Consider the following 25,612-nt stretch of genomic DNA (forward strand, 5'->3'; position numbering starts at 1 on the left):
CTACCAGAGACTATAAAGAGTTTACCTTTGTATTGTGCCAGGTGTCAGGTATGTTCTAGGGAAGAATTCTACATTAACTAGTTAAGCTAATTAAACAGAGTATACAAACATGTACAGTTCTACAAACATTATCTAATTACTGCCGTTCACTAATTAAAGCTGGTGGACTGTTCCCTCCGGAGTTGCAATGCTTATTTGCTGAGTGTTTGTAAATCACACTGAGAGCCTCACAAGGAGGCTGCTGTGTGCCACTGTAACTGCAAAACATTCTTATTTGGAAAGTGATCTTTGAGATCTCCCACAGAACCCTGACTGTAAATCTGAATTGTATTTACACAGTGTGTGTAAGAACCTCTTCTTAAACAGCTAGGGCTATGTCCAGTGAGCTAATGGATCCTGTAAACACAGTATTATTGCCTGGGAAAAGACCTTGCAAAACTGCATTGTAATGGGAATACACTGCAGCTTGTGTAACTCTGGGTGGTATTTAAACAATTGCTGGTCCTATTTGGCATTCCTGGAGATGGCACAAAATAGTTTCCAGCTCCCCTGCCCTGGTTAGAACTGTACTTGTCTACAACATCTCCTGGTCCAATATATGAAGCAGAATTCATGGCTGTGCTCTTTCAAATGAAGTTTTACAGTAGAGTCAAATTTCCATGCAGTGGAGGCCTGCTTGGTGAATTGTGAGCATTCCATTGTAATGTTATCAGAGAGGAGATGGGACAGGTCAGGCTGTATATTGCAGCAGCTCTTATTTTGGTCTTCCTAGCGTATGCGCAATGTGCTTCAGGTGGCATGTGACCAGGATTCATCACTGAACTTGGTCCGCTGGGTGGATCATTAACTTCCCAGGCTTGGGCTGGGTACTGACGGGGAGTGCGACGTGAACACTGATCCATGTCCCCCTGTATTTTGGTTATTGCTTATGACAAAGTGCCTGTATAGTTCAGAGCTGACTCTAGAATGCAGGCATTTAGTGAAACAATAAACAACTCCCTTTGTTTTAAGTGTTCCAATGTTTCTTACAATGAAAGAGTATGGAATAATGGGCCCAATCCATCCCTGTGCAATAACATCTAGCTCTTATATAATGCTTTTCATCTGTAGATCCCAAAGCGTTTTGCAAAGAGGGTGAGTACCATTACCTTCAATTTACAGTGGGGAAACTGAGGCATGGAGCAGTGCCATGACTTGGCCAAGATGACCCAGCAGGCCAGTGGTAGAACCAGAAAGAGAACCTAGACCTCCTACTGTAGTGCTATATCCACTGGGCCACAGTGGAAATGAATTAGGCCCTACTTCTGTTGGCTTTCAAATTAAGTTAAAGAAAACCACTCCAGTATTTTACATCTCCCCCTTAGTGGCAGGTGGGTGCATGAATAGGTTAAAGTACAGCCTTGTGGCATGGGAACACATAGCTGGGCATAAGGGGGTCAGGAACATAGTCCTGGGAATGCAGGCCTCTTCTGGGATAGTGGGACCTGCAGTTTGCTGAGCACTCCAACCCTGACCCAGCTAAGCAGGCGTGTAGTCCCATCCAAAGCAGGGGAAAAGGACTTTTTCCCCCTCTGGTTTTCTTTCCCTCCCCTCTTCTCCATTATTTTAATTAGGGAGAAGGCAGGTTGGACACACTGTTCCAGTATTTGCCATCTCTTTCCTCTACTGGCATGAACTGCAAATCAGTTCATGAACTCAAAATCAGCCTCCATTTCAGGAAAGAATAAATTTCCTCTTCTTCTCGTTCCTTAGAGGTGCAGATTCATTGAGGAATCCTCATCTGGAAAACCCATTAATTTAAATGGATGCGTTTGTACATCGGGATCTATTTGTAAAGAGAAAGGGTTCAAAATGGAGGACAGTGCTTTTGTACAGCAAGCCCAGCTCCCGGCAGGGGTTTTGATAAACTGGGGGAGCATTGACTGCGGGCTTATATATACAGCTCTGGTGTGAATAACTGGTAGCCTGGTTTGATTTCTGAAGAGGTGAAAAATTAATGAGACTCTGTCTGTTGTTTTCATTGCCTGGTTACAACTTGTTTTCCCTTTTAAATGTGTATGTGTATCTATCTAACCTCATCTATCCAATTATTTCTTTAAGTTGGTTATTTGTCTTGCCTGGTTTATAAAAATATTTTTTCTATTCTTTCATCTGATATTCCCCTCATTCTTGCAAGCACATCTTTGTTAAAATTATTATCATCCACCCACTAACTTCTTTACTTTTTATGAATTGTGCCTTACATTATTTAAACTGACAGAATTCTGAAAGTCTACTTTATGTTTCACTATTTATGTGGTTTGTCTACTTTCGTATTTTGATTCTCATGCACTAGCTCGTTGATACAATATTGATTTGCAAGCACTGCAAGGAAATTTATAATCCAAATTAAAAAACAAAACAAGACTATTGTAATGAACACACCAGAGTGTACATGAACCAGTGCCCTTGACTGGATGGACTCAGAACTGCTCAATTGTGTGTTATATGCCCTATACTGCTAACAGCAAATGTAGATTCTCCTTTAACTCAAGTGGTAATGGACTCTGTTGGAGGAGGAGGATCTGAGCTCTATCCTTGGTGATGCTATGAAATTCAATGTGGCTCTGGTGAACAACAAAAGGACAACCCTGGAGTCCAAGACTCCCATGGATTTCTTACAACATTTTATACCTGTTTTTCATACTGTAACGAAAATATGTCTAGTAGTGATTGGTTTTGTAAAACTTTTTAAAAAAAGAGGTTAGACTAACTCAGAGTCTGACTGCTTTCACAGAACATACGAGAAGATCAACAAGAAATAATTACTAAGGAAGAACTCCCTGTAACACGGAGACGGTGAAGAGCAGTACAGTCCTCAAAGTCTCCTATAGACATTACTATGCAGGTTTAATTTAGCAGTACAGCACTTACCTGCTATGGTATTGAGAGCTATTGAAAATTCTAAACCACACCGAGGACTAGGGAGAATTTTTACACTGAGACCCTAAAGTACTTCACAGTCACTTTACCCATAAACACGCATAGCACTGCATTCTGCACCGTAAAAATATTTGCGCGGGACACTTATTACTCCCCACTCCCATACATTTTGACACCCATCCTGCTCCTAAGCTAAGGGACCATCTCTAAATCCTTATCACACTAAAGAAGTGTGTAGTTGTAATTCATCACCAGTCCAGCTCCACAGGGCTAGCAACACGGGATGCTGGAGTGCACACAAGATCAGGTGTTTATACCACTGTATCATTTAACCTTCCAGAGGTCCAAATAGGCTTTTCTTGGATGCTTTAATTTATTACTGTAGTTACTTTTTAATCCCATACCGTGTTTTAGTATGGCATAACCTGTTCTCTTGGAACAGGACTGAGAGCAGCAACCAAGGCCAGTATGAAACTTGTAGATACCTGTTGTGTAGTTCATGTTTTTAGATTTATGTCTGCTGTGAAATACCTTTAAGAGCTGTATAAACATCACAGTTAAACCAATATTTGAGTTCACTTGAGACTGTCAAGCTTTACAGCAAAGAATAAAATTGTTCGTTGATGCAGATTGCATCAGCTGATCAATTTTCTGTCCTGGGGGGAAATAGAATGATATGAAAATGAAACTATTTAAAGCGTCCCCTTCCCTATTTACACTAGAGTTTATGGCAGCTAATCCTCCGAAATATTAAATGTTGCCCAGGAATTATGCGTAAAAGGAATGGTTTATCAGAAGGAAATGGAGAGAAGAAATGTGTAAGATTCAGAGATTCTAAGGCCAGAAGGGACCACTGTGATCATCTAGTCTGACCTCCTGCTTCCCCAAATTAGTTCTTAGAGCAGATCTTTTAGAAAAACATTCAATCTTGATTTAAAAATTGTCAGTGATGGAGAATCCACAATCCCTTCTTGGTAAACTGTTCTGAGGGTTAATTACTCTCACTGTTAAAAATATACATCTTATTTCCGGTCTGAATTTGCCTAGCTTCAACTTCCAGACATTGGATTGTGTTGTACTTTTCTCTGCTAGATTTTAGAGACCATTATTAAATATTTGTTCCCCAGGTAGTTACCTATAGACTGTAATTAAGTAATTAAGACTGTAATCTTCTCTTTGTTCAGCTAAATAGATTGAGCTCCTTGAGTCTGTCACTATAGAGCAGGTTTTCTAATCCTGTAATCATTCTTGTGGCTCTTCTCTGAACCCCTCCAATTTAACAACATCCTTCTTGAACTGTGAACATGAGAACTGGACACAGTATTCCAGCAGTGGTTTCACTTGTGCCAAATACAGAGGTAAAGTAACCGCTCTAACTCCTATTCAAGATATCCCTTTTTATGCATCCCAGGATTGCATTAACTCTTTTGGCCACAGGGTCACACTATGAGTTCATGCTCACCTAATTATCCACCACGACCCCCCAAATCTTTTTCAGAGTCACTGCTTCCCAGGATAGAGTCCCCGATCCTGTAAATATGGCCTACTATCTTTGTTCCTGAATGTATACATTTACATTTAGCTGTATTAAAACACAATGTTTGCTTGCACCAAATTTACAAGTGATCTAGGTTGCTCTGAATTAGCGACGTGTCCTCCTCCTTATTTACCACTCTCCCAATTTCTGTGTCATCTGCAAACTTTATCAGTGATGATATTTTCTCCTTCCAGGTCTTGATAAAAATGTATATAGTGTAGGGCCAAGAACTGATCCCTCTGCAGGACCCCACAGTTTGACATAGAAGAGGTTAATATGTCTCTGAACGCTACAGCTTTCGAATCAGGAAGTCTGGGTACTGAAAGCAGAACAAAGAAAGCAGTCTTTCTACACATCATGCAATTTACAGCTTTAGCCAAAAGGAAAAATGGAACATAGCACATCAGAGGAGGGCTGTTGTATAATGGGAGTCCCTCCAAGGGTTCACTTCAGATAAGTTGTTTACATTAGTATACAACTCCATTTTGCAAAGCAGCTTTCATACCCCTGTCCACACAGAGCTTTACAGATTTAAATTCGCTTTCATCTTTAAAATAAAAAAAAAACAAACACAGATGGAGAGAGAAGTGAAGTATGAAAAGATGCTTTCAGGTGAGATTTGAAAATGCTACAAACGGAAATGAGGTGGAGAGGGAATGAGGCTCTTGCACCAGAACTGATAAAACTGTGTGAAGAAAAGAAGAGCTTGCTTCCCTTTACCCCACAGTTAATTCAGGTGCAGGCATCACTTCCTCTGCATCTGCAGCCATCTCCGTGGCTAGAGGGGAGCCATCTCCTTCTCCACATCCAGCCCATCAACTGAAAGGAAAGTAGCTCTGAATCCATTCCCAATTAGTTTAGGGGACGACGTCTCCACATGCACCCCAGTCTGCTCAAGGGAAGGAATCCACGCGGAAGCATCCACCACAATCTGCTCAGGAGAAATACTTGACCCATGGGAAGGGATCTCCACATGCACCACTACCTGCCCCATGGGAACACATTTCCACGTACACCTTTTTCTGGCTTGTCTTAGCTCAGATTTTTGGATCCTGTCCTCTCTGATAAGAAACTGCAAATAGACTAGTACCCTCCAACAAAACTTAGCAGCAGATATGTACTGAGTCACAGATTTCCCCAGGTATCATAAAAAAGCACACAACAATACTTGTAGCTGGAATACTTTGTTTAATGGGTGAGGTCTTAGGGAGTGTTTGGCCTGCACTGGGAAGCTGTTTTGGACAGGTGGGTGGTAGTATATGGAAGAAAGCGGAAAGCCCTGAGTGGTTGAAAAAAGGGAGCAATCACGAGTGAAACTTGGGTAGACTTGTGAGAGTAGTAGAGCCTGTAAAGAGAAAGGAGGGCAGAGTTATGAAATTATTATATTATTCATATAGTTGGGAGCTGGGAACTCCAGAATATTGATTCTAGCTCTGCCACTGAGTCACTGTGTGGCCTGGAGCAAGTTACTTAACCTCTTTGAGTTTCAGTTTCCCCAACTCTAAAAGGGGGATAATATTTCTTAACCTCTCTCTCACCCTGTTGATTAGTGTATTAATGTTTCGTATCATGCTTTGCAGATGTAACATGTTATTTAGTTAATAAATATTGTTAATAATAATTAGTATTGACTTACTATGGCCAGGTACCAGCTGTATCATTATTTACAAAGCTCTACTGGGTTTTGCTGTGTTGTGCAGAGTTTACCCATCTGCACATTAAGCAATGTGTTGAATAATTTCTTTTCCGGCAGGCATATAAAGTGTAACTGACAGAATGGCAGCCACCGTTACAGAGAGCAGCTCTGAGGATCAATCCAGACGAATATTCTGCAGGAACCCATTTCTCAATATCAAGGTAGATACCTCAAGCGCGCTACGATCCCCGCAAGGTCACCGGGCAAGGAAAGAAAAGGAAGTGTTTGGTTTCTGCAGAAGTCATCTGTCCTTATTTCTTTTTATTACATGATTCTTAAAGCTCAGATATGGATTTCCCTACTTGCAGAAATTCAACGAGGCAAAACGTTTTAATCTAAAACGCAAACCCTGCAAAAAGGATGTTACAACACAAGTTTTACTTACCATGTTTGCAGTATTTAACCTTTCACTGTTAAACTCTCTGCACCCATTATTGGAGCCAGATTTTCAAAATAATTTCACTCCCCTTTAGGCACCTACCTATGGGCCAGATTTTCAAAAGTGCCCAGCTCCCAAAATCTGGTCATTTTTCTTATCATGTCACAACAAGTGTACACAAAGTATTATAAGGCATTTGAATTGGAAAAGGATAGCCTTGTGCTGAGAAAAGAGGGGAGGGACTCTGGGTTCAGTGCTCTCTCTCCTGCCATCTGAGGAATCGCTGGGCAAGCTTGGGCAAGTCATTTAGACCCTAATCCTGCAGAGATTTCTGTGAGTGCTTAACTGTAAAGCAATGAAGTAGCACTGCTGAACCCAGTGAAACTACTTATGCACTTAAAGTTAAGCATTGGCATAACTCTGCAGGATCAGTGTCTTCCTTCTCAGTGTCTTGGAGCTTTTGAGGCTCTTCATCCATCTATGATATGTATCAAGTTCTGGGGTGCAATCCAGCCCAGCGAGGGGTTGTGTCACCCCTGCCCTGCAACCTTGTGTGCCTCACAAAGACTTGCTAATGTAACTCCCAAGATGGGCTGCTCACAAACAGCCAAACAGCATGCAGGTCGCACCCTGAGTGTCTGTGTGTAACTATCAAGTATTGGGGGTAGCCGTGTTAGTCTGTATCCACAGAAACAACAAGGAGGCCGGTGGCACCTGAAAGACTAACAGATTTATATGAGCATAAGCTTTCGTGGGTAAAAACCTCACTTCTTCAGATGCATACACAAATATACTTGTAACCCTTCTGCCTGTCAGAGTTGGCAGCAACAAGGGCCGGGTTCAGTATGTAGGGGTTCCATTCCAATAACACAATGCAAAACTGGCTCGAGCCCTGACCCAGTGACCTGGGACAAATATATACCACCCCCCCGGGGCGCCTCCAAGGTGTAATACTTCTCCTCTCGCAAGCACGTAGTCTGAGTGTAGCAAAAAGCCTTTTAATAACAAGAGAGAAACAATGTGGCATTATGTTGTGGAACTTGAGACCATTACTCCTTGTCCTGTCCTCTTTTACCACTGAGAATAGTCTAGAACCATCCTCTCTGGAACCCCCTTTCAGGTAGTTGAAAGTAGCTATCAAATCCCCCCTCATTCTTCTCTTCTGCAGACTAAACAATCCCAGTTCCCTCAGCCTCTCCTCATAAGTCATGTGTTCCAGACCCCTAATCATTTTTGTTGCCCTTTGCTGGACTCTCTCCAATTTATCCACATCCTTCTTGTAGTGTGGGGCCCAAAACTGGACACAGTACTCCAGATGAGGCCTCACCAATGTCGAATAGAGGGAAACGATCATGTCCCTCGATCTGCTGGCATGCCCCTACTTATACATCCCAAAATGCCATTGGCCTTCTTGGCAACAAGGGCACACTGCTGACTCATATCCAGCTTCTCGTCCACTGTCACCCCTAGGTCCTTTTCCGCAGAACTGCTGCCTAGCCATTCGGTCCCTAGTCTGTAGCGGTGCATTGGGTTCTTCCGTCCTAAGTGCAGGACCCTGCACTTATCCATATTGAACCTCATCAGATTTTTTTTGGCCCAATCCTCCAATTTGTCTAGGTCCCTCTGTATCCTATCCCTGCCCTCCAGCGTATCTACCACTCCTCCTAGTTTAGTATCATCCGCAAATTTACTGAGGGTGCAATCTACACCATCCTCCAGATCATTTATGAAGATATTTAACAAAACCGGCCCCAGGACCGATGCCTGGGGCACTCCACTTGACACCGGCTGCCAACTAGACATGGAGCCATTGATCACTACCCGTTGAGCCCGACAATCTAGCCAACTTTCTACCCACCTTGTAGTGCATCCATCCAGCCCATACTTCTTTAACTTGCTGACAAGAATACTGTGGGAGACCATGTCAAAAGCTTTGCTAAAGTCAAGAAACAATACATCCACTGCTTTGACTTCATCCACAGAACCAGTAATCTCATCATAGAAGGCGATTAGATTCGTCAGGCATGACCTTCCCTTGGTGAATCCATGCTGACTGTTCCTGATCACTTTCCTCTCATGTAAGTGCTTCAGGATTGATTCTTTGAGGACCTGCTCCATGATTTTTCCAGGGACTGAGGTGAGGCTGACTGGCCTGTAGTTCCCAGGATCCTCCTTCTTCCCTTTTTTAAAGATTGGCACTACATTAGCCTTTTTCCAGTCATCCAGGACTTCCCCCGTTCGCCACAAGTTTTCAAAGATAATGGCCAATGGCTCTGCAATCACAGCCGCCAATTCCTTTAGCACTCTCGGATGCAACTCGTCCGGCCCCATGGACTTGTGCACATCCAGCTTTTCTAAATAGTCCCTAACACCTCTTTCTCCACTGAGGGCTGGCCATCTACTCCCCATGCTGTGATGCCCAGCGCAGCAGTCTGGGAGCTGACCTTGTTCGTGAAGACAGAGGCAAAAAAAGCATTGAGTACATTAGCTTTTTCCACATCCTCTGTCACTAGGTTGCCTCCCTCATTCAGTAAGGGGCCCACACTTTCCTTGGCTTTCTTCTTGTTGCCAACATACCTGAAGAAACCCTTCTTGTTCCTCTTGACATCTCTTGCTAGCTGCAGCTCCAGGCGCGATTTGGCCCTCCTGATTTCATTCCTACATGCCTGAGCAATATTTTTATACTCTTCCCTGGTCATATGTCCAACCTTCCACTTCTTGTAAGCTTCTTTTTTATGTTTAAGATCCGCTAGGATTTCACCGTTAAGCCAAGCTGGTCGCCTGCCATATTTACTATTCTTTCGACTCATCGGGATGGTTTGGCCCTGTAACCTCAACAGGGATTCCTTGAAATACAGCCAGCTCTCCTGGACTCCTTTCCCCTTCATGTTAGTCCCCCAGGGGATCCTACCCATCCGCTCCCTGAGGGAGTCGAAGTCTGCTTTCCTGAAGTCCAGGGTCCGTATCCTGCTGCTTAACTTTCTTCCCTGCGTCAGGATCCTGAACTCAACCAACTCATGGTCACTGCCCCCCAGATTCCCATCCACTTTTGCTTCCTCCACTAATTCTTCCCGGTTTGTGAGCAGCAGGTCAAGAAAAGCTCCCCCCCTAGTTGGCCTTTGGCCAACATGGTCCAAAGCTGATGGCTCCACCTCTCTATGGGGCTCCACTCTGCCAGCCGCCCCATGAGCTGCTCTGCTCACCATCCCGCAAACTGCTCTGCTCCACCAGCCGCTCGGCTCACCGTCCCGCAAACTACTCCACCGTATATCTTCAGGCTCCCCCACTACTTAACACAACACTCAGTGATTTCAGCTCTTAGTAAAGTTTAGCTCTTCTGTGATTTCAGCTTGTAGTAGGGGAGCCTCAGTGCTAGTGCACCTTTAGCCCAAAGTGAATTCAGCTCATCAGCCTGTAACTAGACTCCTAATGGAACCAAAATTAGCTCTGATATTCCACAGTGGAGCGAGGAGGAAATGCAATTAGCATGTAAGGCCCTCACCGGGGGCCCATGCCACCAAGCATTAATACCTATCTCCAGCCTCTCTCAATTCACAGAGTTTTGGAACCCATGTCCCTTGCCTAGCAAGTGCTACTTAATTGATGGCAAGTCCCTCCATCATAACAAAAGACCAAGTACAGTTCCACTGTCCTTGATTCCCATAATCAGGGTAATAACAATTTATTCTTCCTGCCCCAATAACAGAGACACTGGGGATCCCACAGCAGCCAAAGTGACCATTTGGGCAGCTATGGCCTTATTCTAGGCGGGGTGGGTGTGCCTATGCAAATGAGATCAGCTCCTGAAGTTCTTTTCCACAACTTGTCACACCTCACCACCAGATGTCAGGGTGGAGCTCATCCTGACTCTGCTTACATCCTGACATATGAAGAGAAGGGAATGACCTCACAAGTGGAGAACCAGTGTTGACAGGGCCAATTCGATCAGGGTGGATGTAGTCCACTCCCAACAATAGATGAGGAGGTGTCAATTCCAGGAGAGGCAAAGCTGCTTCTGTGATGAGCCAGCCACTCCCAGTCCCTATTCAAGCCCAAATTAAGGGTGTTAAATTTGCAAATGAATTTTAGTTCTGCTGTTTCTCTTTGAAGTCTGTTTCTGAAGTTTTTTTGTTCAAGTATAGCTACTTTCAAGTCTGTTATAGAATGTCCAGGAAGATTGAAGTGTTCTCCCTCTGGCTTTTGTGTGTTACCATTCCTGATGTCCAACCTGCATGTCTACTAATGTGATATATGCCATCATGTGCCAGCAATGCCCCTCTGCCATGTACATTGGCCAAACTGGACAGTCCCTATGTAAAAGAATAAATGGACACAAATCGGACATAAATATACAGGGGACTTCATATTTTATACAAAGTTTATTACAATAGTGTTGTAGGGTGTGAATATAGGGGTGCATTCAGTCACAAAGTAGTTGTAGTAATACTTATTACCTGATAGGATCAGAGCTGTGAGGTTTGATTCATTAATATTTGCAAAGTGCTTTGAGATTCTTGGACAAACAATACTGTATATTTATGGTATGAAGTTGATCACCTGATACTTTCTTATTAGATAATTTTACTAAGTTATAAAGTTACATGACCAATGCTTTGTTTTAAAGCACTAGAGTAAAACAGGTATAGCCCTGCCTAATAATAAGACTTTTCAAAGTGTTTTACAAATATTAATGAATTTTGCCTCACAACCACCTCTGAGGTAGGACAGCATGATTGTCCCTGTTTTGCAGATGGAGAAGCTGAGGCTCCTGACGTACCCACAGTCACACACGGAGTTTGTGGGAGAGTCAAGAATGTAACCCAGATTACCTGACACACTATTGAGTTAGCCACAAAACCATTGTTCCCATCAACTTTATTTTGTTCTCACGGATGTCCAAGTGCAAGTAAAACAAAGCTAATATTTTTTTGTGATGATGCCTACGAAGTGACATGCACTGAAACTCAAAGAAACAAGCTGCAATAAGAGTGCTAACGATGTGTGGCACAAGGAAGCTCTGAAATCGGCCATTATTCTGGCCCGATCAGCAGTTATACTCCTGAGTTCTTTCCTGAGATGAGAGAGACACATAAGTCTTCCTCACAAATGTTGCGGGTCAAAGTGCCTGATAATGGACTGTGTTGTTGTGCGGGACTGGAAGGCTCAGGGATTTGATTACTGGTTTCTGAGCCTTTCTTTGCTGGGACGCTGGTCTGAAGCCAGTCCTTGCTGGTGATAGAAAATAGTTATTTTTTTGGTTACGTTCCAGGTCAGAATTGAAGCACATTGGCATGGCAATGTGGGGAAAGTTTGCACTGCCCGCTGTCCATGTTCTGCAGTTGCTAACCCAGCACTTTACCAGCACTAAGCTCACTTCCAAAAGTCTGAGAGAAAATATGAGTGAGAGGCGTTCTGTTTCACATCTCCATCTACAGTACAAACTACAGTCTGGACCCTTAGACAACTCTCTTGCAAAGAAATCTAGAGTTTGCTTCTAGGAACTTGGCAAGGCTTTAAAGGCATTTGCCACCTGACCTACTTCTTAGAGATTTTTCTTTGTTGAAGAGAAAGCTATGAATGTGTCAGAAATCCCACCCGAAATTTAAAGCCCAGGAAAAGGCATCATGGGCTTTGTGTGTGGAAGTGTTTTGGGCTGCAGCTCACTGTGAGTTTGAATACTATAAAAATAGATGATCTGAGCTGTCATGTGGATTTGTGCATGTGCTAGGAGAACCGAGACACAAGAATTCACTCCTCATGGACTCATAGACTCATAGATATTAAGGTCAGAAGGGACCATTATGATCATCTCCTAATCCATGTTGAATGCTGTGCAGAGAAGCTTTTCCCCATGCTTTATGTTGCTTTTATGAAGTTAGGTCACTCAGGTTTCAGAATCAATATCTGACTTCCTCACATTCTGGGAGACAATTTTAGAAGCAGGATCTGAATGATCCTGACAGGAAAACCAAAGAATTGCTTAATACACTTTGCACGCTTACAACAAGCTCAGTTAATCGCAAATGGAAACACGCCACTGTAGGTTTTCAAACAACTAAGGCACAAAAATGCATCTTAAGAACTTCATGCAAACAGTCCTCCCGGGGAATGCTGTACAGACCAGAAGGACCTTAAAACATTTAGTGCCATGTTGCACTAATTCCTTCAATACTACAAAATGGACAAAATAAGGATTTGATGCAGCTTCCAGTGAAGTGCATGTCAAGACTCCACTGAGCTCTGTGGCAGCAAGATCTAGCCTTGACTTAATATAGTGAACATTAGGGGGCAAATTCTTTTCTACGCTACACAAGAGGAACTCCACTGAAGTAGATGGGGTTGCACCAGTATTCATGAGAGGAGAATTTAGCCATTAGACTTTGGAATAGAAGAGCACGTCAAGCAAAATACATAAAGACCACTGACAAAGCTGATGATTAGGTTCGCTTTCTTTCTCTAGCTTTTTTCATGAATATTGTAATGAACATAAGGAGACAAATCCAGGAAGGAAATATGGGAAGATGGTGCTGGGGCTAAAGCCTAGGACTGAGCACAATGGGCCAATATTTTCAAAAGTGACTTCATATTTTGGGTGCCTGACCTGAGTCACTTTATATGGTCCTGATTTTCAGAGAGCAGGAGCTCAGCACTTTCTGAAAATTAGGTTCCATTAAGGTGTCTCAAGTTGGGCAGCCAAAAATGTAGGCACCCAAAATCACTAGTCACTATTTTAAAATCTTGACAAAGAAATTGGGGTTCTATACTTGGCTCTGCCACAGGGTACCTCCCTGGGCTTGACTTTCCCCACCTGCAAAATCCAGGCCGTTGTGAGGGTGAATTAATTAACGTGTGTGAAGGGCTTTGAGATCCTCAGAAGAAAGGTGCTGTGGACAGGTGAAGTGTTATTAGCAGTTACCTTGTATGTCATGGCAGCAATTCACCTGTGAGTAAAAACAAAGTTATGAGTGTAATATAGTCTGCTTGACAGCAAAGACATATAATTTTATGGTATGGGCACTGGCCAGCTACTATATAAAAAGAACCTGAGGTGCGTGTGTGTGTTTTCAGTCACTTCCTACTGCCATCATCCCTAGCTGGAATCAGACCAGAGGCTGCACATCCATTTGAATTACTCATAACGTTAACCTGCACATTACTGTGGTTAAAGGGTCAGGTCTTGGCCTGCTTGTAAATAGCTTGCTCTGTCCTGCCTTGAATCCCCTTGTCTACTGCAGACATATGTGCATGTTGCCCATTTGGCTGGCAGTCTGAAATATGTTCATGTGCAGGCCTGGCCTGAGGTCACATGGGGTGCTTGTGATCATCAAGAGAGGAGCCATTGCATGCCCCACAACTAAAGCCTGTGAAAACAACACTAACCCAGCCCGGATTCTGCTGAGGAGAGCTGTAAGGCCCAACAGTGGAGGGTCAGCCCTGCCTGTGTTCTGCTGGCAAGCGTTGTGAGACCCAGCCTGGTATGGGGATGGGCAGGAGAGGGCGCTAGGGGCCTGTTAGTAGCCGCTTGCTAAATATTCTGCCATTCTAATGAAGAGTTGGTTGGGGTGATTTCCCTGCCTCTGACAGAGCCAGGCCAGCTCTGAATATCACTGAACCCCCCTCCCAGAGATGAGTGATGCCTAAGGCTCAGAAAACAATACTTCTGAAAAGTAACAGTTTTCCCTCTGTTATGCACCAGATTGCACCATGTGTCATGTATTTTCAAAAAAAAAAATCTTGGGGAAGGAGACTCTCTTCTACAAGCACTGTTCCCCTCCCCCATGACGGTTCAGATTACACAAACTGCCTCCAGGCTATGCTAGCAGCATGCTGTGCATATTTGTTTAGGAACGAGCTCCAGACACTCCTTGCACAATGCCCTTAGTACAGGTTTGTTTGTGCAGTGGTTTGGCTTTGGTTATGGTTATGAACAAGCAGTTTTGATTCAGTGGGGAAACAAATGATTCCTCAGACTCTCAGCCCCTCCTTTCTGCAAATGCCTAAAAGTACAGGCTTTTATCACCGGTTAGGGGAGAAAATATCTGTGGGAGCCTGTTGTTAAAATAGCAGCAGCATATTCCTGAACAGACAGGAAGCAGTGTGAGATCGACTTTCCTACGGCACAAAGTGTAATGGCTGGTATGTGTCTTTTCTGAGCATGCATTAAAATGGACGCTAGGATAGTATAACTAGTAAGAAGTTTTTCAACTCCCTGATAGTAAGGAGTTCTTTTCCAAGCTCTACAACTTACTGGCTGCCTGGCTTTGGGCAAGTTGCTCCATCTTATTCTGTGTCTCCATTTCCCCCATGTGTAGAATGGGGATAGTAAAACCTACCTCTCTGAGGCGACGTCAGGCTTACTGGATCTCTTGTTTATAAAGGGCTTTGAGGTCATTGGATGTAAGGCTCTGTATAAATACACATAATTACATTATTATAACATTCCCAGTCTCATGTAGGTGCCATGCAGAATTTTGACAGCCATTCAGATGGTTAATGTTGTGAAGAATCATGTGGATAAAATGCATCTGCACCAGTGATTCTCCCGCACATGCGCTTGGTTACATAGATCATAGAATCATAGAATCATAGAATATCAGGGTTGGAAGGGACCTCAGGAGGTCATCTAGTCCCACCCCCTGCTCAAAGCAGGACCAATCCCCAACTAAATCATCCCAGCCAGGGCTTTGTCAAGTCTGACCTTAAAAATATCTAAGGAAGAAGATTCCACCACCTCCCTAGGTAACGTATTCCAGTGTTTCACCACCCTCCTAAGAGACTAAGGGGGGATATGATAGAGGTATATAAAATCATGAGTGGTGTGGAGAAAGTGAATAAGGAAAAGTTATTTACTTGTTCCCATAATATAAGAACTAGGGGCCACCAAATGAAATTAATGGGCAGCAGATTTAAAACAAATAAAAGGAAGTTCTTCTTCACACAGCGCACAGTCAACCTGTGGAACTCCTTGCCTGAGGAGGTTGTGAAGGCTAGGACTATAACAGGGTTTAAAAGAGAACTGGAGAAATTCATGGAGGTTAAGTCCATTAATGGCTATTAGCCAGGATGGGTAAGGAATGGTGTCCCTAGCCTCTGTTTGTCAGAGGGTGGAGATGGATGGCAGGAGAGAGATCACTAGATCATTACCTGTTAGATTCACTCCCTCTGGGGCACCTGGCATTGGCCACTGTCGGTAGACAGGATACTGGGCTGGATGGACCTTTGGTCTGACTCAGTATGGCCATTCTTATGTTCTTAAATGTGGGTCTGGAATATCATTTATTTTGGTCAATGGTATATCGACAGAGACCTGGTGGAGAGATTCTCCTTCCTGCACTGAGCAGGGATCATCAGTTATGATCAAATGGGTGTAACATACACAAGCTAATTGTAGCTATTGCAGAGAAGCAGGCACTGGTGAGCCTTGGTCCTTTCAGTCTTCTGTGAAAAACTACACTTACAGAAACAACGAGGAGTCCGGTGGCACCTTAAAGACTAACAGATTTATTTATTTTACACTGATAGAGTCATGCACTATCCGGTCAAATAGGGACCTGGTTTTCTAACCATGTTGGCAATGCTGGTAAGAGTCCCACATATCCTCTTCCCCAGGGAAATGGAAGAAAGTATAATATACTACAACCTAGATCAGGCGTGGGCAAACCTTTTGGCTTGAGGGCCACATCTGGGAGTAGAAATTATATGGCGGGCCATGAATGCTCACAGAATTGGGGTTGGGGTGCAAGAAAGGGTGAGGGCTCTGGTTGGGGGTATGGGCTCTGGGGTGGGGCCAGAAATGAGGACTTCAGGGTGTGGGAGGGGGCTCTGGGCTGGGGAAGTGGGTTGCGGGGCAGGGGGGTGTGGGCTGTGGGATGGGGCTGGAGATGAGGAGTTTGGGATGTAGGAGGGTGCTCTGGGCTGGGTGATCTGGGCTGGGTTCGGAGGGCGGGAGGGGGATCAGGGCTGTGGCAGGGAGTTGGGGTGCAGGCTGTGGGGTGGGGCTAGAGATGAGGGGTTTGAGGTTCAGGAGGGTGCTCCGGGCTGGGATCGAGGGATTTGGAGGGTTGGAGGGAGATCAGGGCTGTGGCAGGGGGTTGAGGCATGGAGAGAGGCTCAGGGGTGCAGACTCCGGGCGGTGCTTACCTCAAGCGGCTCTCGGAAGAAGCAGCATGTCCCTTCTCTGGCTCCTACACAGAGGCGCAGCCAGGCGGCTCTGCATGCTGTCCTGTCTGCAGGCACCGCCCCTGCAGCTCCATTGGAGTGCCGGAATTGGCCACTGGAGTGGGGCAATTGGAGTGAGTAAGAGCCAGAGGGGGGCCATGCCGCAGCTTCCAGTAGCCATGTGGAGCAGACCCCGATCCTGCACCCTGGCTGGAGCGCCGGAGCGAGCCAAGCCCCAGACCCTGTTCCCTAGCGGGAGATCGAGGGCCGGCGTAAAATAGCTGGTGGCCGGATCCAGCCCACGGGCTGTAGTTTGCCCACCCCTGACCTACATGGAGCTACTATTAGGTGGGTACATAACTGGGGCTGGAAAACCGTTCCCAGAGAGTAGTTATCAGTGGTCACAGTCAAGTGGGAACATGACCTAGGAGGGAAGATTGAAGAAATTGGGTTTGTTTAGTCTGGAGAAGAGAAGACTGAGAGAAGACATGATAACAGTTTTCAAGTAAATTAAAGGTTGTTTCAAGCAGGAGGAAGAAACATTTTTCTTCTTAACCTTTGAGGACAGGACAAGAATCAGTGGGCTTGCATTGCAGCAAGGGCAGGTTAGGTTGGACATTAGGAAAAACTTCCTAACTGTCAGGGTGGTTAAGCACTGGAATAAATCCTCCATCATTGGGGATTTTTAAGAGCAGGTTACACAAACACGTGTCAGGGATGGTCTAGATAATACTTAGCCCTGCCATGAGTGCAGGGGACTGGACTAGATGACCTCTCGAGGTCCCTTCCAGTCCTACAATTCTGTGATTCTATGTTTATTGCAGTGGCAAGGAATCCTTAGCTCACAAAAGGCTGGAAATTTTTTCTACCGATTTCTTTCAATCTTCTGGAGACAAGACACTATTCTTGATAAAACTTTTAATTTTTTAGAGGCATTTGAGTATTGATCTTGGGCAATTGAGAAAACTTGACAGGAGAGTCAAGTGAAAGATTTGATTTGGCTGCATCAGCCAAAGCACAGGCAAAGCCACTGGTACTTCATATAAATATGTGGCACATCACATGTCTGAGAGCAAAAATTTATATAAGGCAGAACCTATGGTCACTTTTAGCATCAGGAAGGGGATTATGGAAGCAAGTGGCTGGACTTGTCTCTCTGGCTTGTTCTCCATACTGAAGGTGAACACATCTTGATCCAAATTGAAGCTTTCCTTGCCTTGTCCTCTATATTAGATACAAAAGAAGTGGCACTCTGCAGAATAATATACTGAGATGGTCATTGAGAGAAGCTGCAATTAAGCATGCTCACTGGAAGCCTTAGTTTACACTGGAAACAATCATAACCCAGAATATCATAACGCAGCAATACACAGACAATCCAGGAACACAACTTCCTGGTACAAGTGCTGGAGGAACCAACTGAGGGCCTTGCCCCTCTTGACCTGCTGCTTACAAACAGGGAAGAATTGGAAGGGGAAGTAGAAGTGGGTGGCAACCGAGGCAGCAGTGACCATGAGATGGTTGAGTTCAGGATCCTGACAAAAAGAAGAAAGGAGAGTAGCAAAATACGGACCCTGGATTTCAGAAAAGCAGCCTTAGACTCCCTTAGGGAACTGATAGGCAGGATCCCCTGGGAGGCTAATATGAGGGGGGAAGGAGTCCAGGAGACCTGGCTATATTTTAAAGAAGTCTTATTGAGGGCACAGGAACAAACCACCCTGATGTGCAGAAAGAATAGAAAATATGGCAGGCGACCAGCTTGGCTTAACAGTGAAATCGTCAGTGAGCTTAAACTCAAAAAGGAAACTTCCAAGAAGTGGAAATTGGGACAGATAACTAGGGAGGAGTATAAAAATATTGCTAGAGCATGCAGGGGTGTAATCAGGAAGGCCAAGGCACAACTGGAGTTGCAGCTAGCAAGGGTTGTAAAGGGTAACAAGAAGGGTTTCTACAGCTATGTTAGCAAGAAGAAGTCGATCAGGGAAAGTGTGGGACCCTTACTGAATGGGGGAGGCAACATAATGACAGATGATGTGGAAAAAGCTGAAGTACTCAATGCTTTTTTTGCCTCGGTCTTCAAAGACAAGGTCAGTTCCCAGACTGCTGCACTGGGCAAACAGTATGGGGAGCAGGTGAGTAGCCCTCAGTGATGAAAGAACAGGTTAAGGACTATTTAGAAAAGCTGGACTTGCACAAGTCCATGGGTCCAGATCTAATGCATCCAAGGGTGCTGAGGGAGTTGGCTGATGTGATTGCAGAGCCATTGGCCATTATCTCTGAAAATTCATGGTGATCGGGGGAGGTCCCAGATGATTGGAAAAAGGCATATATAGTGCCCATATTTTTAAAAGGTTAGAAAGAGAAGCTGGGGAACTACAGACCGGTCAGCCTCACTTCAGTCCCCGGCAAAATCATGGAGCAGGTCCTCAACTAATCCATTTTGAAGCACTTGGAGGAGAGGAAGGTGATCAGGAACAGTCAACATGGATTCACCAAGGGCAAGTCATGCCTGACTAATCTAATTGCCTTCTTTGATGAGATAACTGGCTCTGTGGATATGGGGAAAGTGGTGGATTTGATATATCTTGACTTTAGCAAAACTTTTGATACTGTTTCCCACAGTATTCTTGCCAGCAAGTTAAAGAAGTATTGATTGGATGAATGGACTATAAGGTGGATAGAAAGCTGGTTAGATTGTTGGGCTCAACAGGTAGTGATCAACAGCACGATGTCTAGTTGGCAGTCGGTATCAAGCAGAGTTCCCCAGGGGTCGGTCCTGGGGCCAATTTTGTTCAACATCTTTATTAATGATCTGGATGATGGGATTAATTGCACCCTCAGCAAGTTCACAGATGACACTGAGCTGTGGGGAGAGGTAGATATGCTGGAGGGTAGGGATAGGGTCCAGAGTGACCCAGACGAATTGGAGGATTGGGCCAAAAGAAATCTGATGAGGTTCAACAAGGACAAGTGCAGAGTCCTGCACTTAGAAAGGAAGAATTCCATGCACCACTAGAGGCTGGGGACCGACTGGCTAAGCAGCAGTTCTGCAGAAAAGGACCTAGGGATTACAGTGAACGAGAAGCTGGATATGCATCAGCAGTGTGCCCTTGTTGCCAAGAAGGCCAACGACATATTGGGCTGTATTAGTAGGAGCATTGCCAGCAGATCAAGGGAAGTGATTATTCCCCTCTATTCGGCACTGGTGAGGCCACATCTGGAGTACTGTGTCCAGTTTTGGTCCCCCCACTGCAGAAGGGATGTGGCTAAATTGGAGAGTGTCCAGCGGAGGGCAACGAAAATGATTAGGAGGTTGAGGCACATGACTTATGAGGAAAGGCTGAGGTAACTGGGCTTATTTAGTCTGCAGAAGAGAAAAGTAAGGGGGGATTTGATAGCAGCCTTCAACTACCTGAAGCGGGGTTCCAGAGAGGATGGAGCTCGGCTGTTCTCAGTGGAGGCATATGACAGAAGAAGAAACAATGGTCTCAAGTTGCAGTGGGGGAGGTCTAGGTTGGATATTAGGAAACACTATTTCACTAGGCGGGTGGCGAAGCACTGGAATGGGTTACCTAGGGAGGTGGTGGAATTTCCATCCTTAGAGGTTTTTAAGGCCTGGCTTGATAAAGCCCTGGCTGGGATGATTTAGTTGGTGTTGGTCCTGCTTTGAGGAGGGGATTGGACTAGATGACCTCCTAAGGTCTCTTCCAACCCTAATATTCTGTGATTCTAATGTCATCTAATTTTGTCACGTTGGGTAAATCAGGAGATGTAGGTTCTATTCCCAGCTCCAACACTGACTTTCTGTTTGGCCTTGGGCAAGTCACATATCTCTCTGGGTCTCCTTGACTTCCAAAAGAGGATAATAATGCTTCCCTATCTCATAGGGGCGATATGAAGCTAAATTTCTTAATGTTTGTACGGGGCTTGGAGATCCTTTGATGCAAAGTGCAGTAGTAGGGCATGCCATCCATTTTGCTCAGGTAAGCAGCTCTAGACCCTGATACGTCTCCATGGTGCTGTAATGAGTGAAAAATGTTTGCCAGCTGTTTATTCCCAGGGAATGAGCAGGTAGAAAGAATTTTCCCATTTGTCCTGGATCGTGAGCACTCTGCACCTGTGGCTGCAACAATGAACTACCAGACTGGAATACCACTCAGTTCACCGTAGCCCTTGAGAATCTTCCACCAGCGTGCACTAAGTGATGTGACTGACTAACATCTGTCATGGGTGGTTAATTCCCTCTCTCTCTCAACCAGTCCCTAGGTGAGAATCATATGTACAGTGTTCTGCTTTGTTAGGGTTTTTTAAAATATCTACACATGAGATGGAAAAGCCCGAAGGCCATCTTGTCTGTTTCCTTGTCCCAGGGCCCCTATCACAGAATCTAAGAATTTAAAAATGTCTTTTTCTTCCTTCTCAGAAAGAGATCCTGGTCCAGCTCCCTACGGGCACATTGCACCTCCCTGTGCCAGCCTGATCTAGTGTGTTCCAGGGAATGGCGGAATCCATCATGTAATGGAGGGCAGGCAGCTATTTCCACTGGGGGTGGGCAGCTTTAATTTCCATAGGGTGTCATAGGAGCATTAAATCATCATATCCCCTGACTGTGCCCCTCCCTCATAAGCACTGCCATACTGGGAACTGCACTGGCCTGCTTGGGGTCCCTAATTTAAGGAAGATTGTGGCTTTCTTGTGTTGCTCTAATCCTCCAATGAACTTTCTGCTGCCAGGATTCCTGCCCGCAAAGGCCATTGCAATGGACTGGGGCCCAATGCCTTTGGATCTTGGAATTGTTCTTCCAGTAAATCCCTTCAGATCATTGTTCATTTTTGTTGTTTTTTTCTCTGATTTCCTTTTGTTTGTTGACCTATTTCTGGTTTTAAGTTGGCTGTGACTCAATGTGTTGCTCGTAGAGAGGAACTATCATCTTCCTGCTCAGCGCTGTTATGTCTTACTAGAAGAAACACACACCACATTATACAAATAAGACAATACATAATTTCCTGCTGGAGAGAGGAAAAGAGAACAAAGAACCATAAATAACAGCTGCTAGTCACATTGCTTAATGCGCTTCTGGAAGGCACTCAGCTAACATGGTGATGAGAGCTGTATAAGAACCTGAATAGAAAGTATATAAACAGATGTTGAGCTCTGAGACACATAGAAACAATGAGATCCATGTTCTGATTCGGGTGTTTCGTCTGGATTAATGCAAATTAGTAAATCACAATTTACTGAACTAAAAGCAAACATATTTTTTGATGGCTTCGAGTGCCATATGCCCCACATTTCTAACATTTCCTGAAAACTGTTGTAATCCCATAGGAAACTTCATCAAAAAAACTAGTAGCACCTTCAAAATCTATTGCTGTGTCACTTAGAAATTTTAAAACAAACAAACAAACAAAAAAGCTTTTGCTTTGGTAAAGCCTACAATATATGCTGATAGGTTACCCAGTGATAAGAGAAGAAACCCAAGAGGTGGCAAGTGGAAATGCTTTGTTAATTTCAAACTCCAAGGATACCAGAGCACTGTGATCCATGTCTGACAAATAGGTAGGGATGAGATTGACAATACAATTTCTCTCGCTATCAATCTTCTACGAAGGTATTACAAATGAAAGAGAACAGGAAGATATTTCAATGCAATAATTTCTGGCTTGACACTGAGAGAGAGAGAGAGAGTGTGAAAGAGAGAGAGAGAGAGAGAGAGAGATTTGGAGGTATAGTGGCCAAATGTGCTAACCTTTTCTCTCTATAAATGGAAGGGGAGTTACTTCATGGTTAGAACAATGGGATCTGGGTAGTTGGACTTCTAGAGTCTCTTCTCACCACTGACTCATTGCCCAGCCAGTAAAACTGGTACAATATACTTACATTCTGGTGCTGTGAAGCTTATCAGTGTTTCAGAAGTGCTTTGAGACTGTTGGAGGAGATGTGCTATGGAAGGGAAAGTTTAGTTTTTCAAATTCTGGCTTAGATCACAGGTCAGCCAAGTTTGGTGTTATTATTTTTAGCCTTAGTTGGCATCACCATATGATACATCCTCATTTGATCGTCCCTGTCCTAGAGGGGACGGATGTAGCGTGGGACATTTCAACACATTGGTTCAGAAATTGTACATGTGTACAGGAGATCTCTATATTGCCAGCTGGCGTTATGCCTGGCTCCAGCTATGGCTATCTGCCCTTCCTTGTATCTCCGTATGTGCAGCATCTTCTCTATCACAAACTCTCGTGCAGGAAAATGACCTCTGAATCAGACAGAGTGTTGTCTGAAACTTCAGCTTGTCCAGCGTGACCTAACACGGAAGCTGCTGAAGTGAGCAGTCTATGCTGCAGTACAAAGAGCAGGCCTGATGCATGGAGATTTGAGAGCTCTTCTGCTGCACAGCAACTCATTAAAGTAACCTCAATGGTAGGAACCAGGATTTGTTTCATGTGTTTCACTTTCAGATCCATCCACAGCATTGGCCTGCTAAACCCAGGGTTGTGAGTTCAATCCTTGAGGGGGCTATTTAGGGATCCTGGGAAAAAATTGGGGATTGGTCCTGCTTTGAGCAGGGGGTTGGACTAGATGACCTCCTAAGGTCCCTTCCAACCCTGATATACTATGTTTTTACAAAATTCAAGACTATCATAGATATGCACTGACATAAAGAGCAGGCGGCAGACTGTCCCCTCCATTCCATTGGAAAGGAGGATCAGTCTGATGGAACTAGATGAGGAGATACAGGAGGGAGGATGCCACATCTAAAGCCTTGTTCTTCCCTTCCCTTGACCTCATGGAAGCAACTTTCTGGGGGCACCATGAGGAACAGTCTCTGCAGGTTGGTAGAGGGAACGCCACTATCCATGTTATTGTTCTTGAGGAAACCTCTAGGGAATCAGTGAGTATGATCTGGCAGGCCAATTAATGAAGGAAGAGAGAGAGAGTGTGTACATAATCTCTGCCATTTTGGAGACACCTTAGATATCTGCAATAGGTAGCTGGAGAATCAATCAGTTTTCCAAGCACAGATGACCCTAAGCATTTCCAAATTTAAAGATGTTTCCTCTCTCTCCACCCCCCTTATTACTGGGTTAATATTGTTGTAAATAGTTCTTTGTCTTTCCAAAGGTGAAGAGCTTCTTTCTAGAACATACAAGCCAAAGAACCTGATGTCATGATCCAACAATTAATATAAATTAATATAAAACCTCTATCACACTGCATGGTGAAATGCAGTAGAAAATGGTGCAACAAAAGACAAATAGGGGCCTATGATTTCCTAAACTGTCCTAAAGTCAACATCTCTTTTTCCTCTTTCACTGGTATGATCTGAGGGCTAGAGGATGGGACTCAAAGGAGGTGGGTTCTATTCCCAACTATATCATTGAATATCTCTGTACATGAATTCCCTGATCTGTAAAATAGGGAGAATAATATGTGCCAGTATTTGTTAACCTGGGATGAAAAGGTTTATGGAAATACCAAGTATCACTGGGAAGTTGCTCAAAAGGGAGTAAAGGTAAACACATACATGAAAATAGAAATAGCAGTAGTGTGGTCTGTTACAGACAGTTGAGGATGTGACAAATCCTGGATTTGGACTGGATGGATACACAAATCCACACTGATAGTGGAGGTTTTTCAAATTGCTCCCATAATGTTCTGAAATGAATACAGGTAACAGATAGCCAGAAGTGGCTCTGTCCATTCTGCTGAGCCCTGGGCTTAGTCAGTCAGTTATCAAAAGTACTCAGATTCCACCTGAATGATATTCCTGTGGCCAGAAATCATGCCCCTGCAGCAACTTAAGATATGGAGAGGCTGGTTGTGTGGTGAGGGGAGTAGCTATGAGGCTACTAGTCTTTAACAAGAACTTTGAGAGCTGGGAAAGATCCATAGCTTCTTCCTAAGATATTTGACTAAATGCATCCTTTGCAACCCAGTGCCTCGATCAACAGAAATCAGGGGGAGGGAAGAAATAGAATTATATAAGGTTTTTCCCCGCTGAGCCTAGAAACAAGGTATTTGTTAATTTTAGATGCATGTTTGTTGCTGCAGTGTTATAACAGCATGTCAGGTTTTTATTAATATCTCAGGCAACTGGATGGTTCTGAGTCATGGAAAGTAGAAATGGCTATGGAGCTGTCCATTTCTTGACCACCACTTCAAAGCCAGTGCAGGCTGGTAGTGCCCCATATAAAATGAGTTTGATTGTCTAAGCCCAGTTTCTAGTGGATAGATGTCCCTAGCACAGCTGGCAGCAACTGGCACTCTTGTTGGCAGTTTCAGCAGAGAAGGATTTAAGGGAGCTGGTGATTGAACTACTCTCTAGCCCCAGGGATAGTGCCGCCCGGTTAGGATCAAGGTCCAGTATCTGGAGGGCGTGAGAGAAGTGTGTACCTGCTCTGGGGATAAATAACTCCAGTCTCTGGAGTCTCTCACCAGCAATGTCCATACTCAGTAACAGCAGTAACAATGAGGAGTCCTTGTGGCACCTTATAGACTAACAAATTTATTTGGGCATAAGCTTTCGTGGGCTAAAAGCCACTTCATCAGATGCATGGAGTGGAAAATACAGTAGCAGGTATATATACACAGTACATGAAAAGATGGGAGTTGCCTTCCCAAGTGGGGGGGTCAGTGCTAACGAGACAATTCAATTAACAGTAGAATACCAAAGGAGGAAAAATCACTTTTGTAGTGGTAATGAGGGTGGCCCATTTCAAACAGCTGACAAGAAGGCGTGAGTAACAGTAAGGGGCAATTAGTATGGGGAAATTAGATTTTGTAATAACCAATCCACTCCCAGTCTTTATTCAGGCCTAATTTGATAGTATCCAGTTTGCAAATTAATTCCAGTTCTGCAGTTTCTCATTGGAGTCTGTTTTTGAAGGCTTTTGTTGTTGAAGAATTGCCACTTTTAAGT

At 44.2% G+C, this 25,612-nt stretch overlaps 1 protein-coding gene across 6 annotated transcripts in view; it reads left to right on the top strand.

Moving 5' to 3' along the window:
* SLCO2B1 (solute carrier organic anion transporter family member 2B1) overlaps positions 1-25,612 on the top strand; it is a 101,029-nt gene that overhangs the window by 13,895 nt on the left and 61,522 nt on the right. For 5 of the 6 annotated variants that reach the window (XM_007069619.4, XM_027831763.3, XM_043527342.1 and 2 more), the window contains one exon: positions 6,213-6,316. The exons of the other annotated variant lie outside the window; for it this stretch is intronic. In XM_007069619.4, coding sequence (XP_007069681.2) covers positions 6,236-6,316 — 81 coding nt within the window. In that variant the 5' untranslated portion in view covers positions 6,213-6,235. The remainder of the gene's footprint in view (positions 1-6,212; positions 6,317-25,612) is intronic. 6 annotated transcript variants of the gene reach the window in all.

The sequence above is a fragment of the Chelonia mydas genome, chromosome 1 (assembly GCF_015237465.2).
Source record: "Chelonia mydas isolate rCheMyd1 chromosome 1, rCheMyd1.pri.v2, whole genome shotgun sequence".
Taxonomy (NCBI): Eukaryota; Metazoa; Chordata; order Testudines; family Cheloniidae; genus Chelonia; species Chelonia mydas.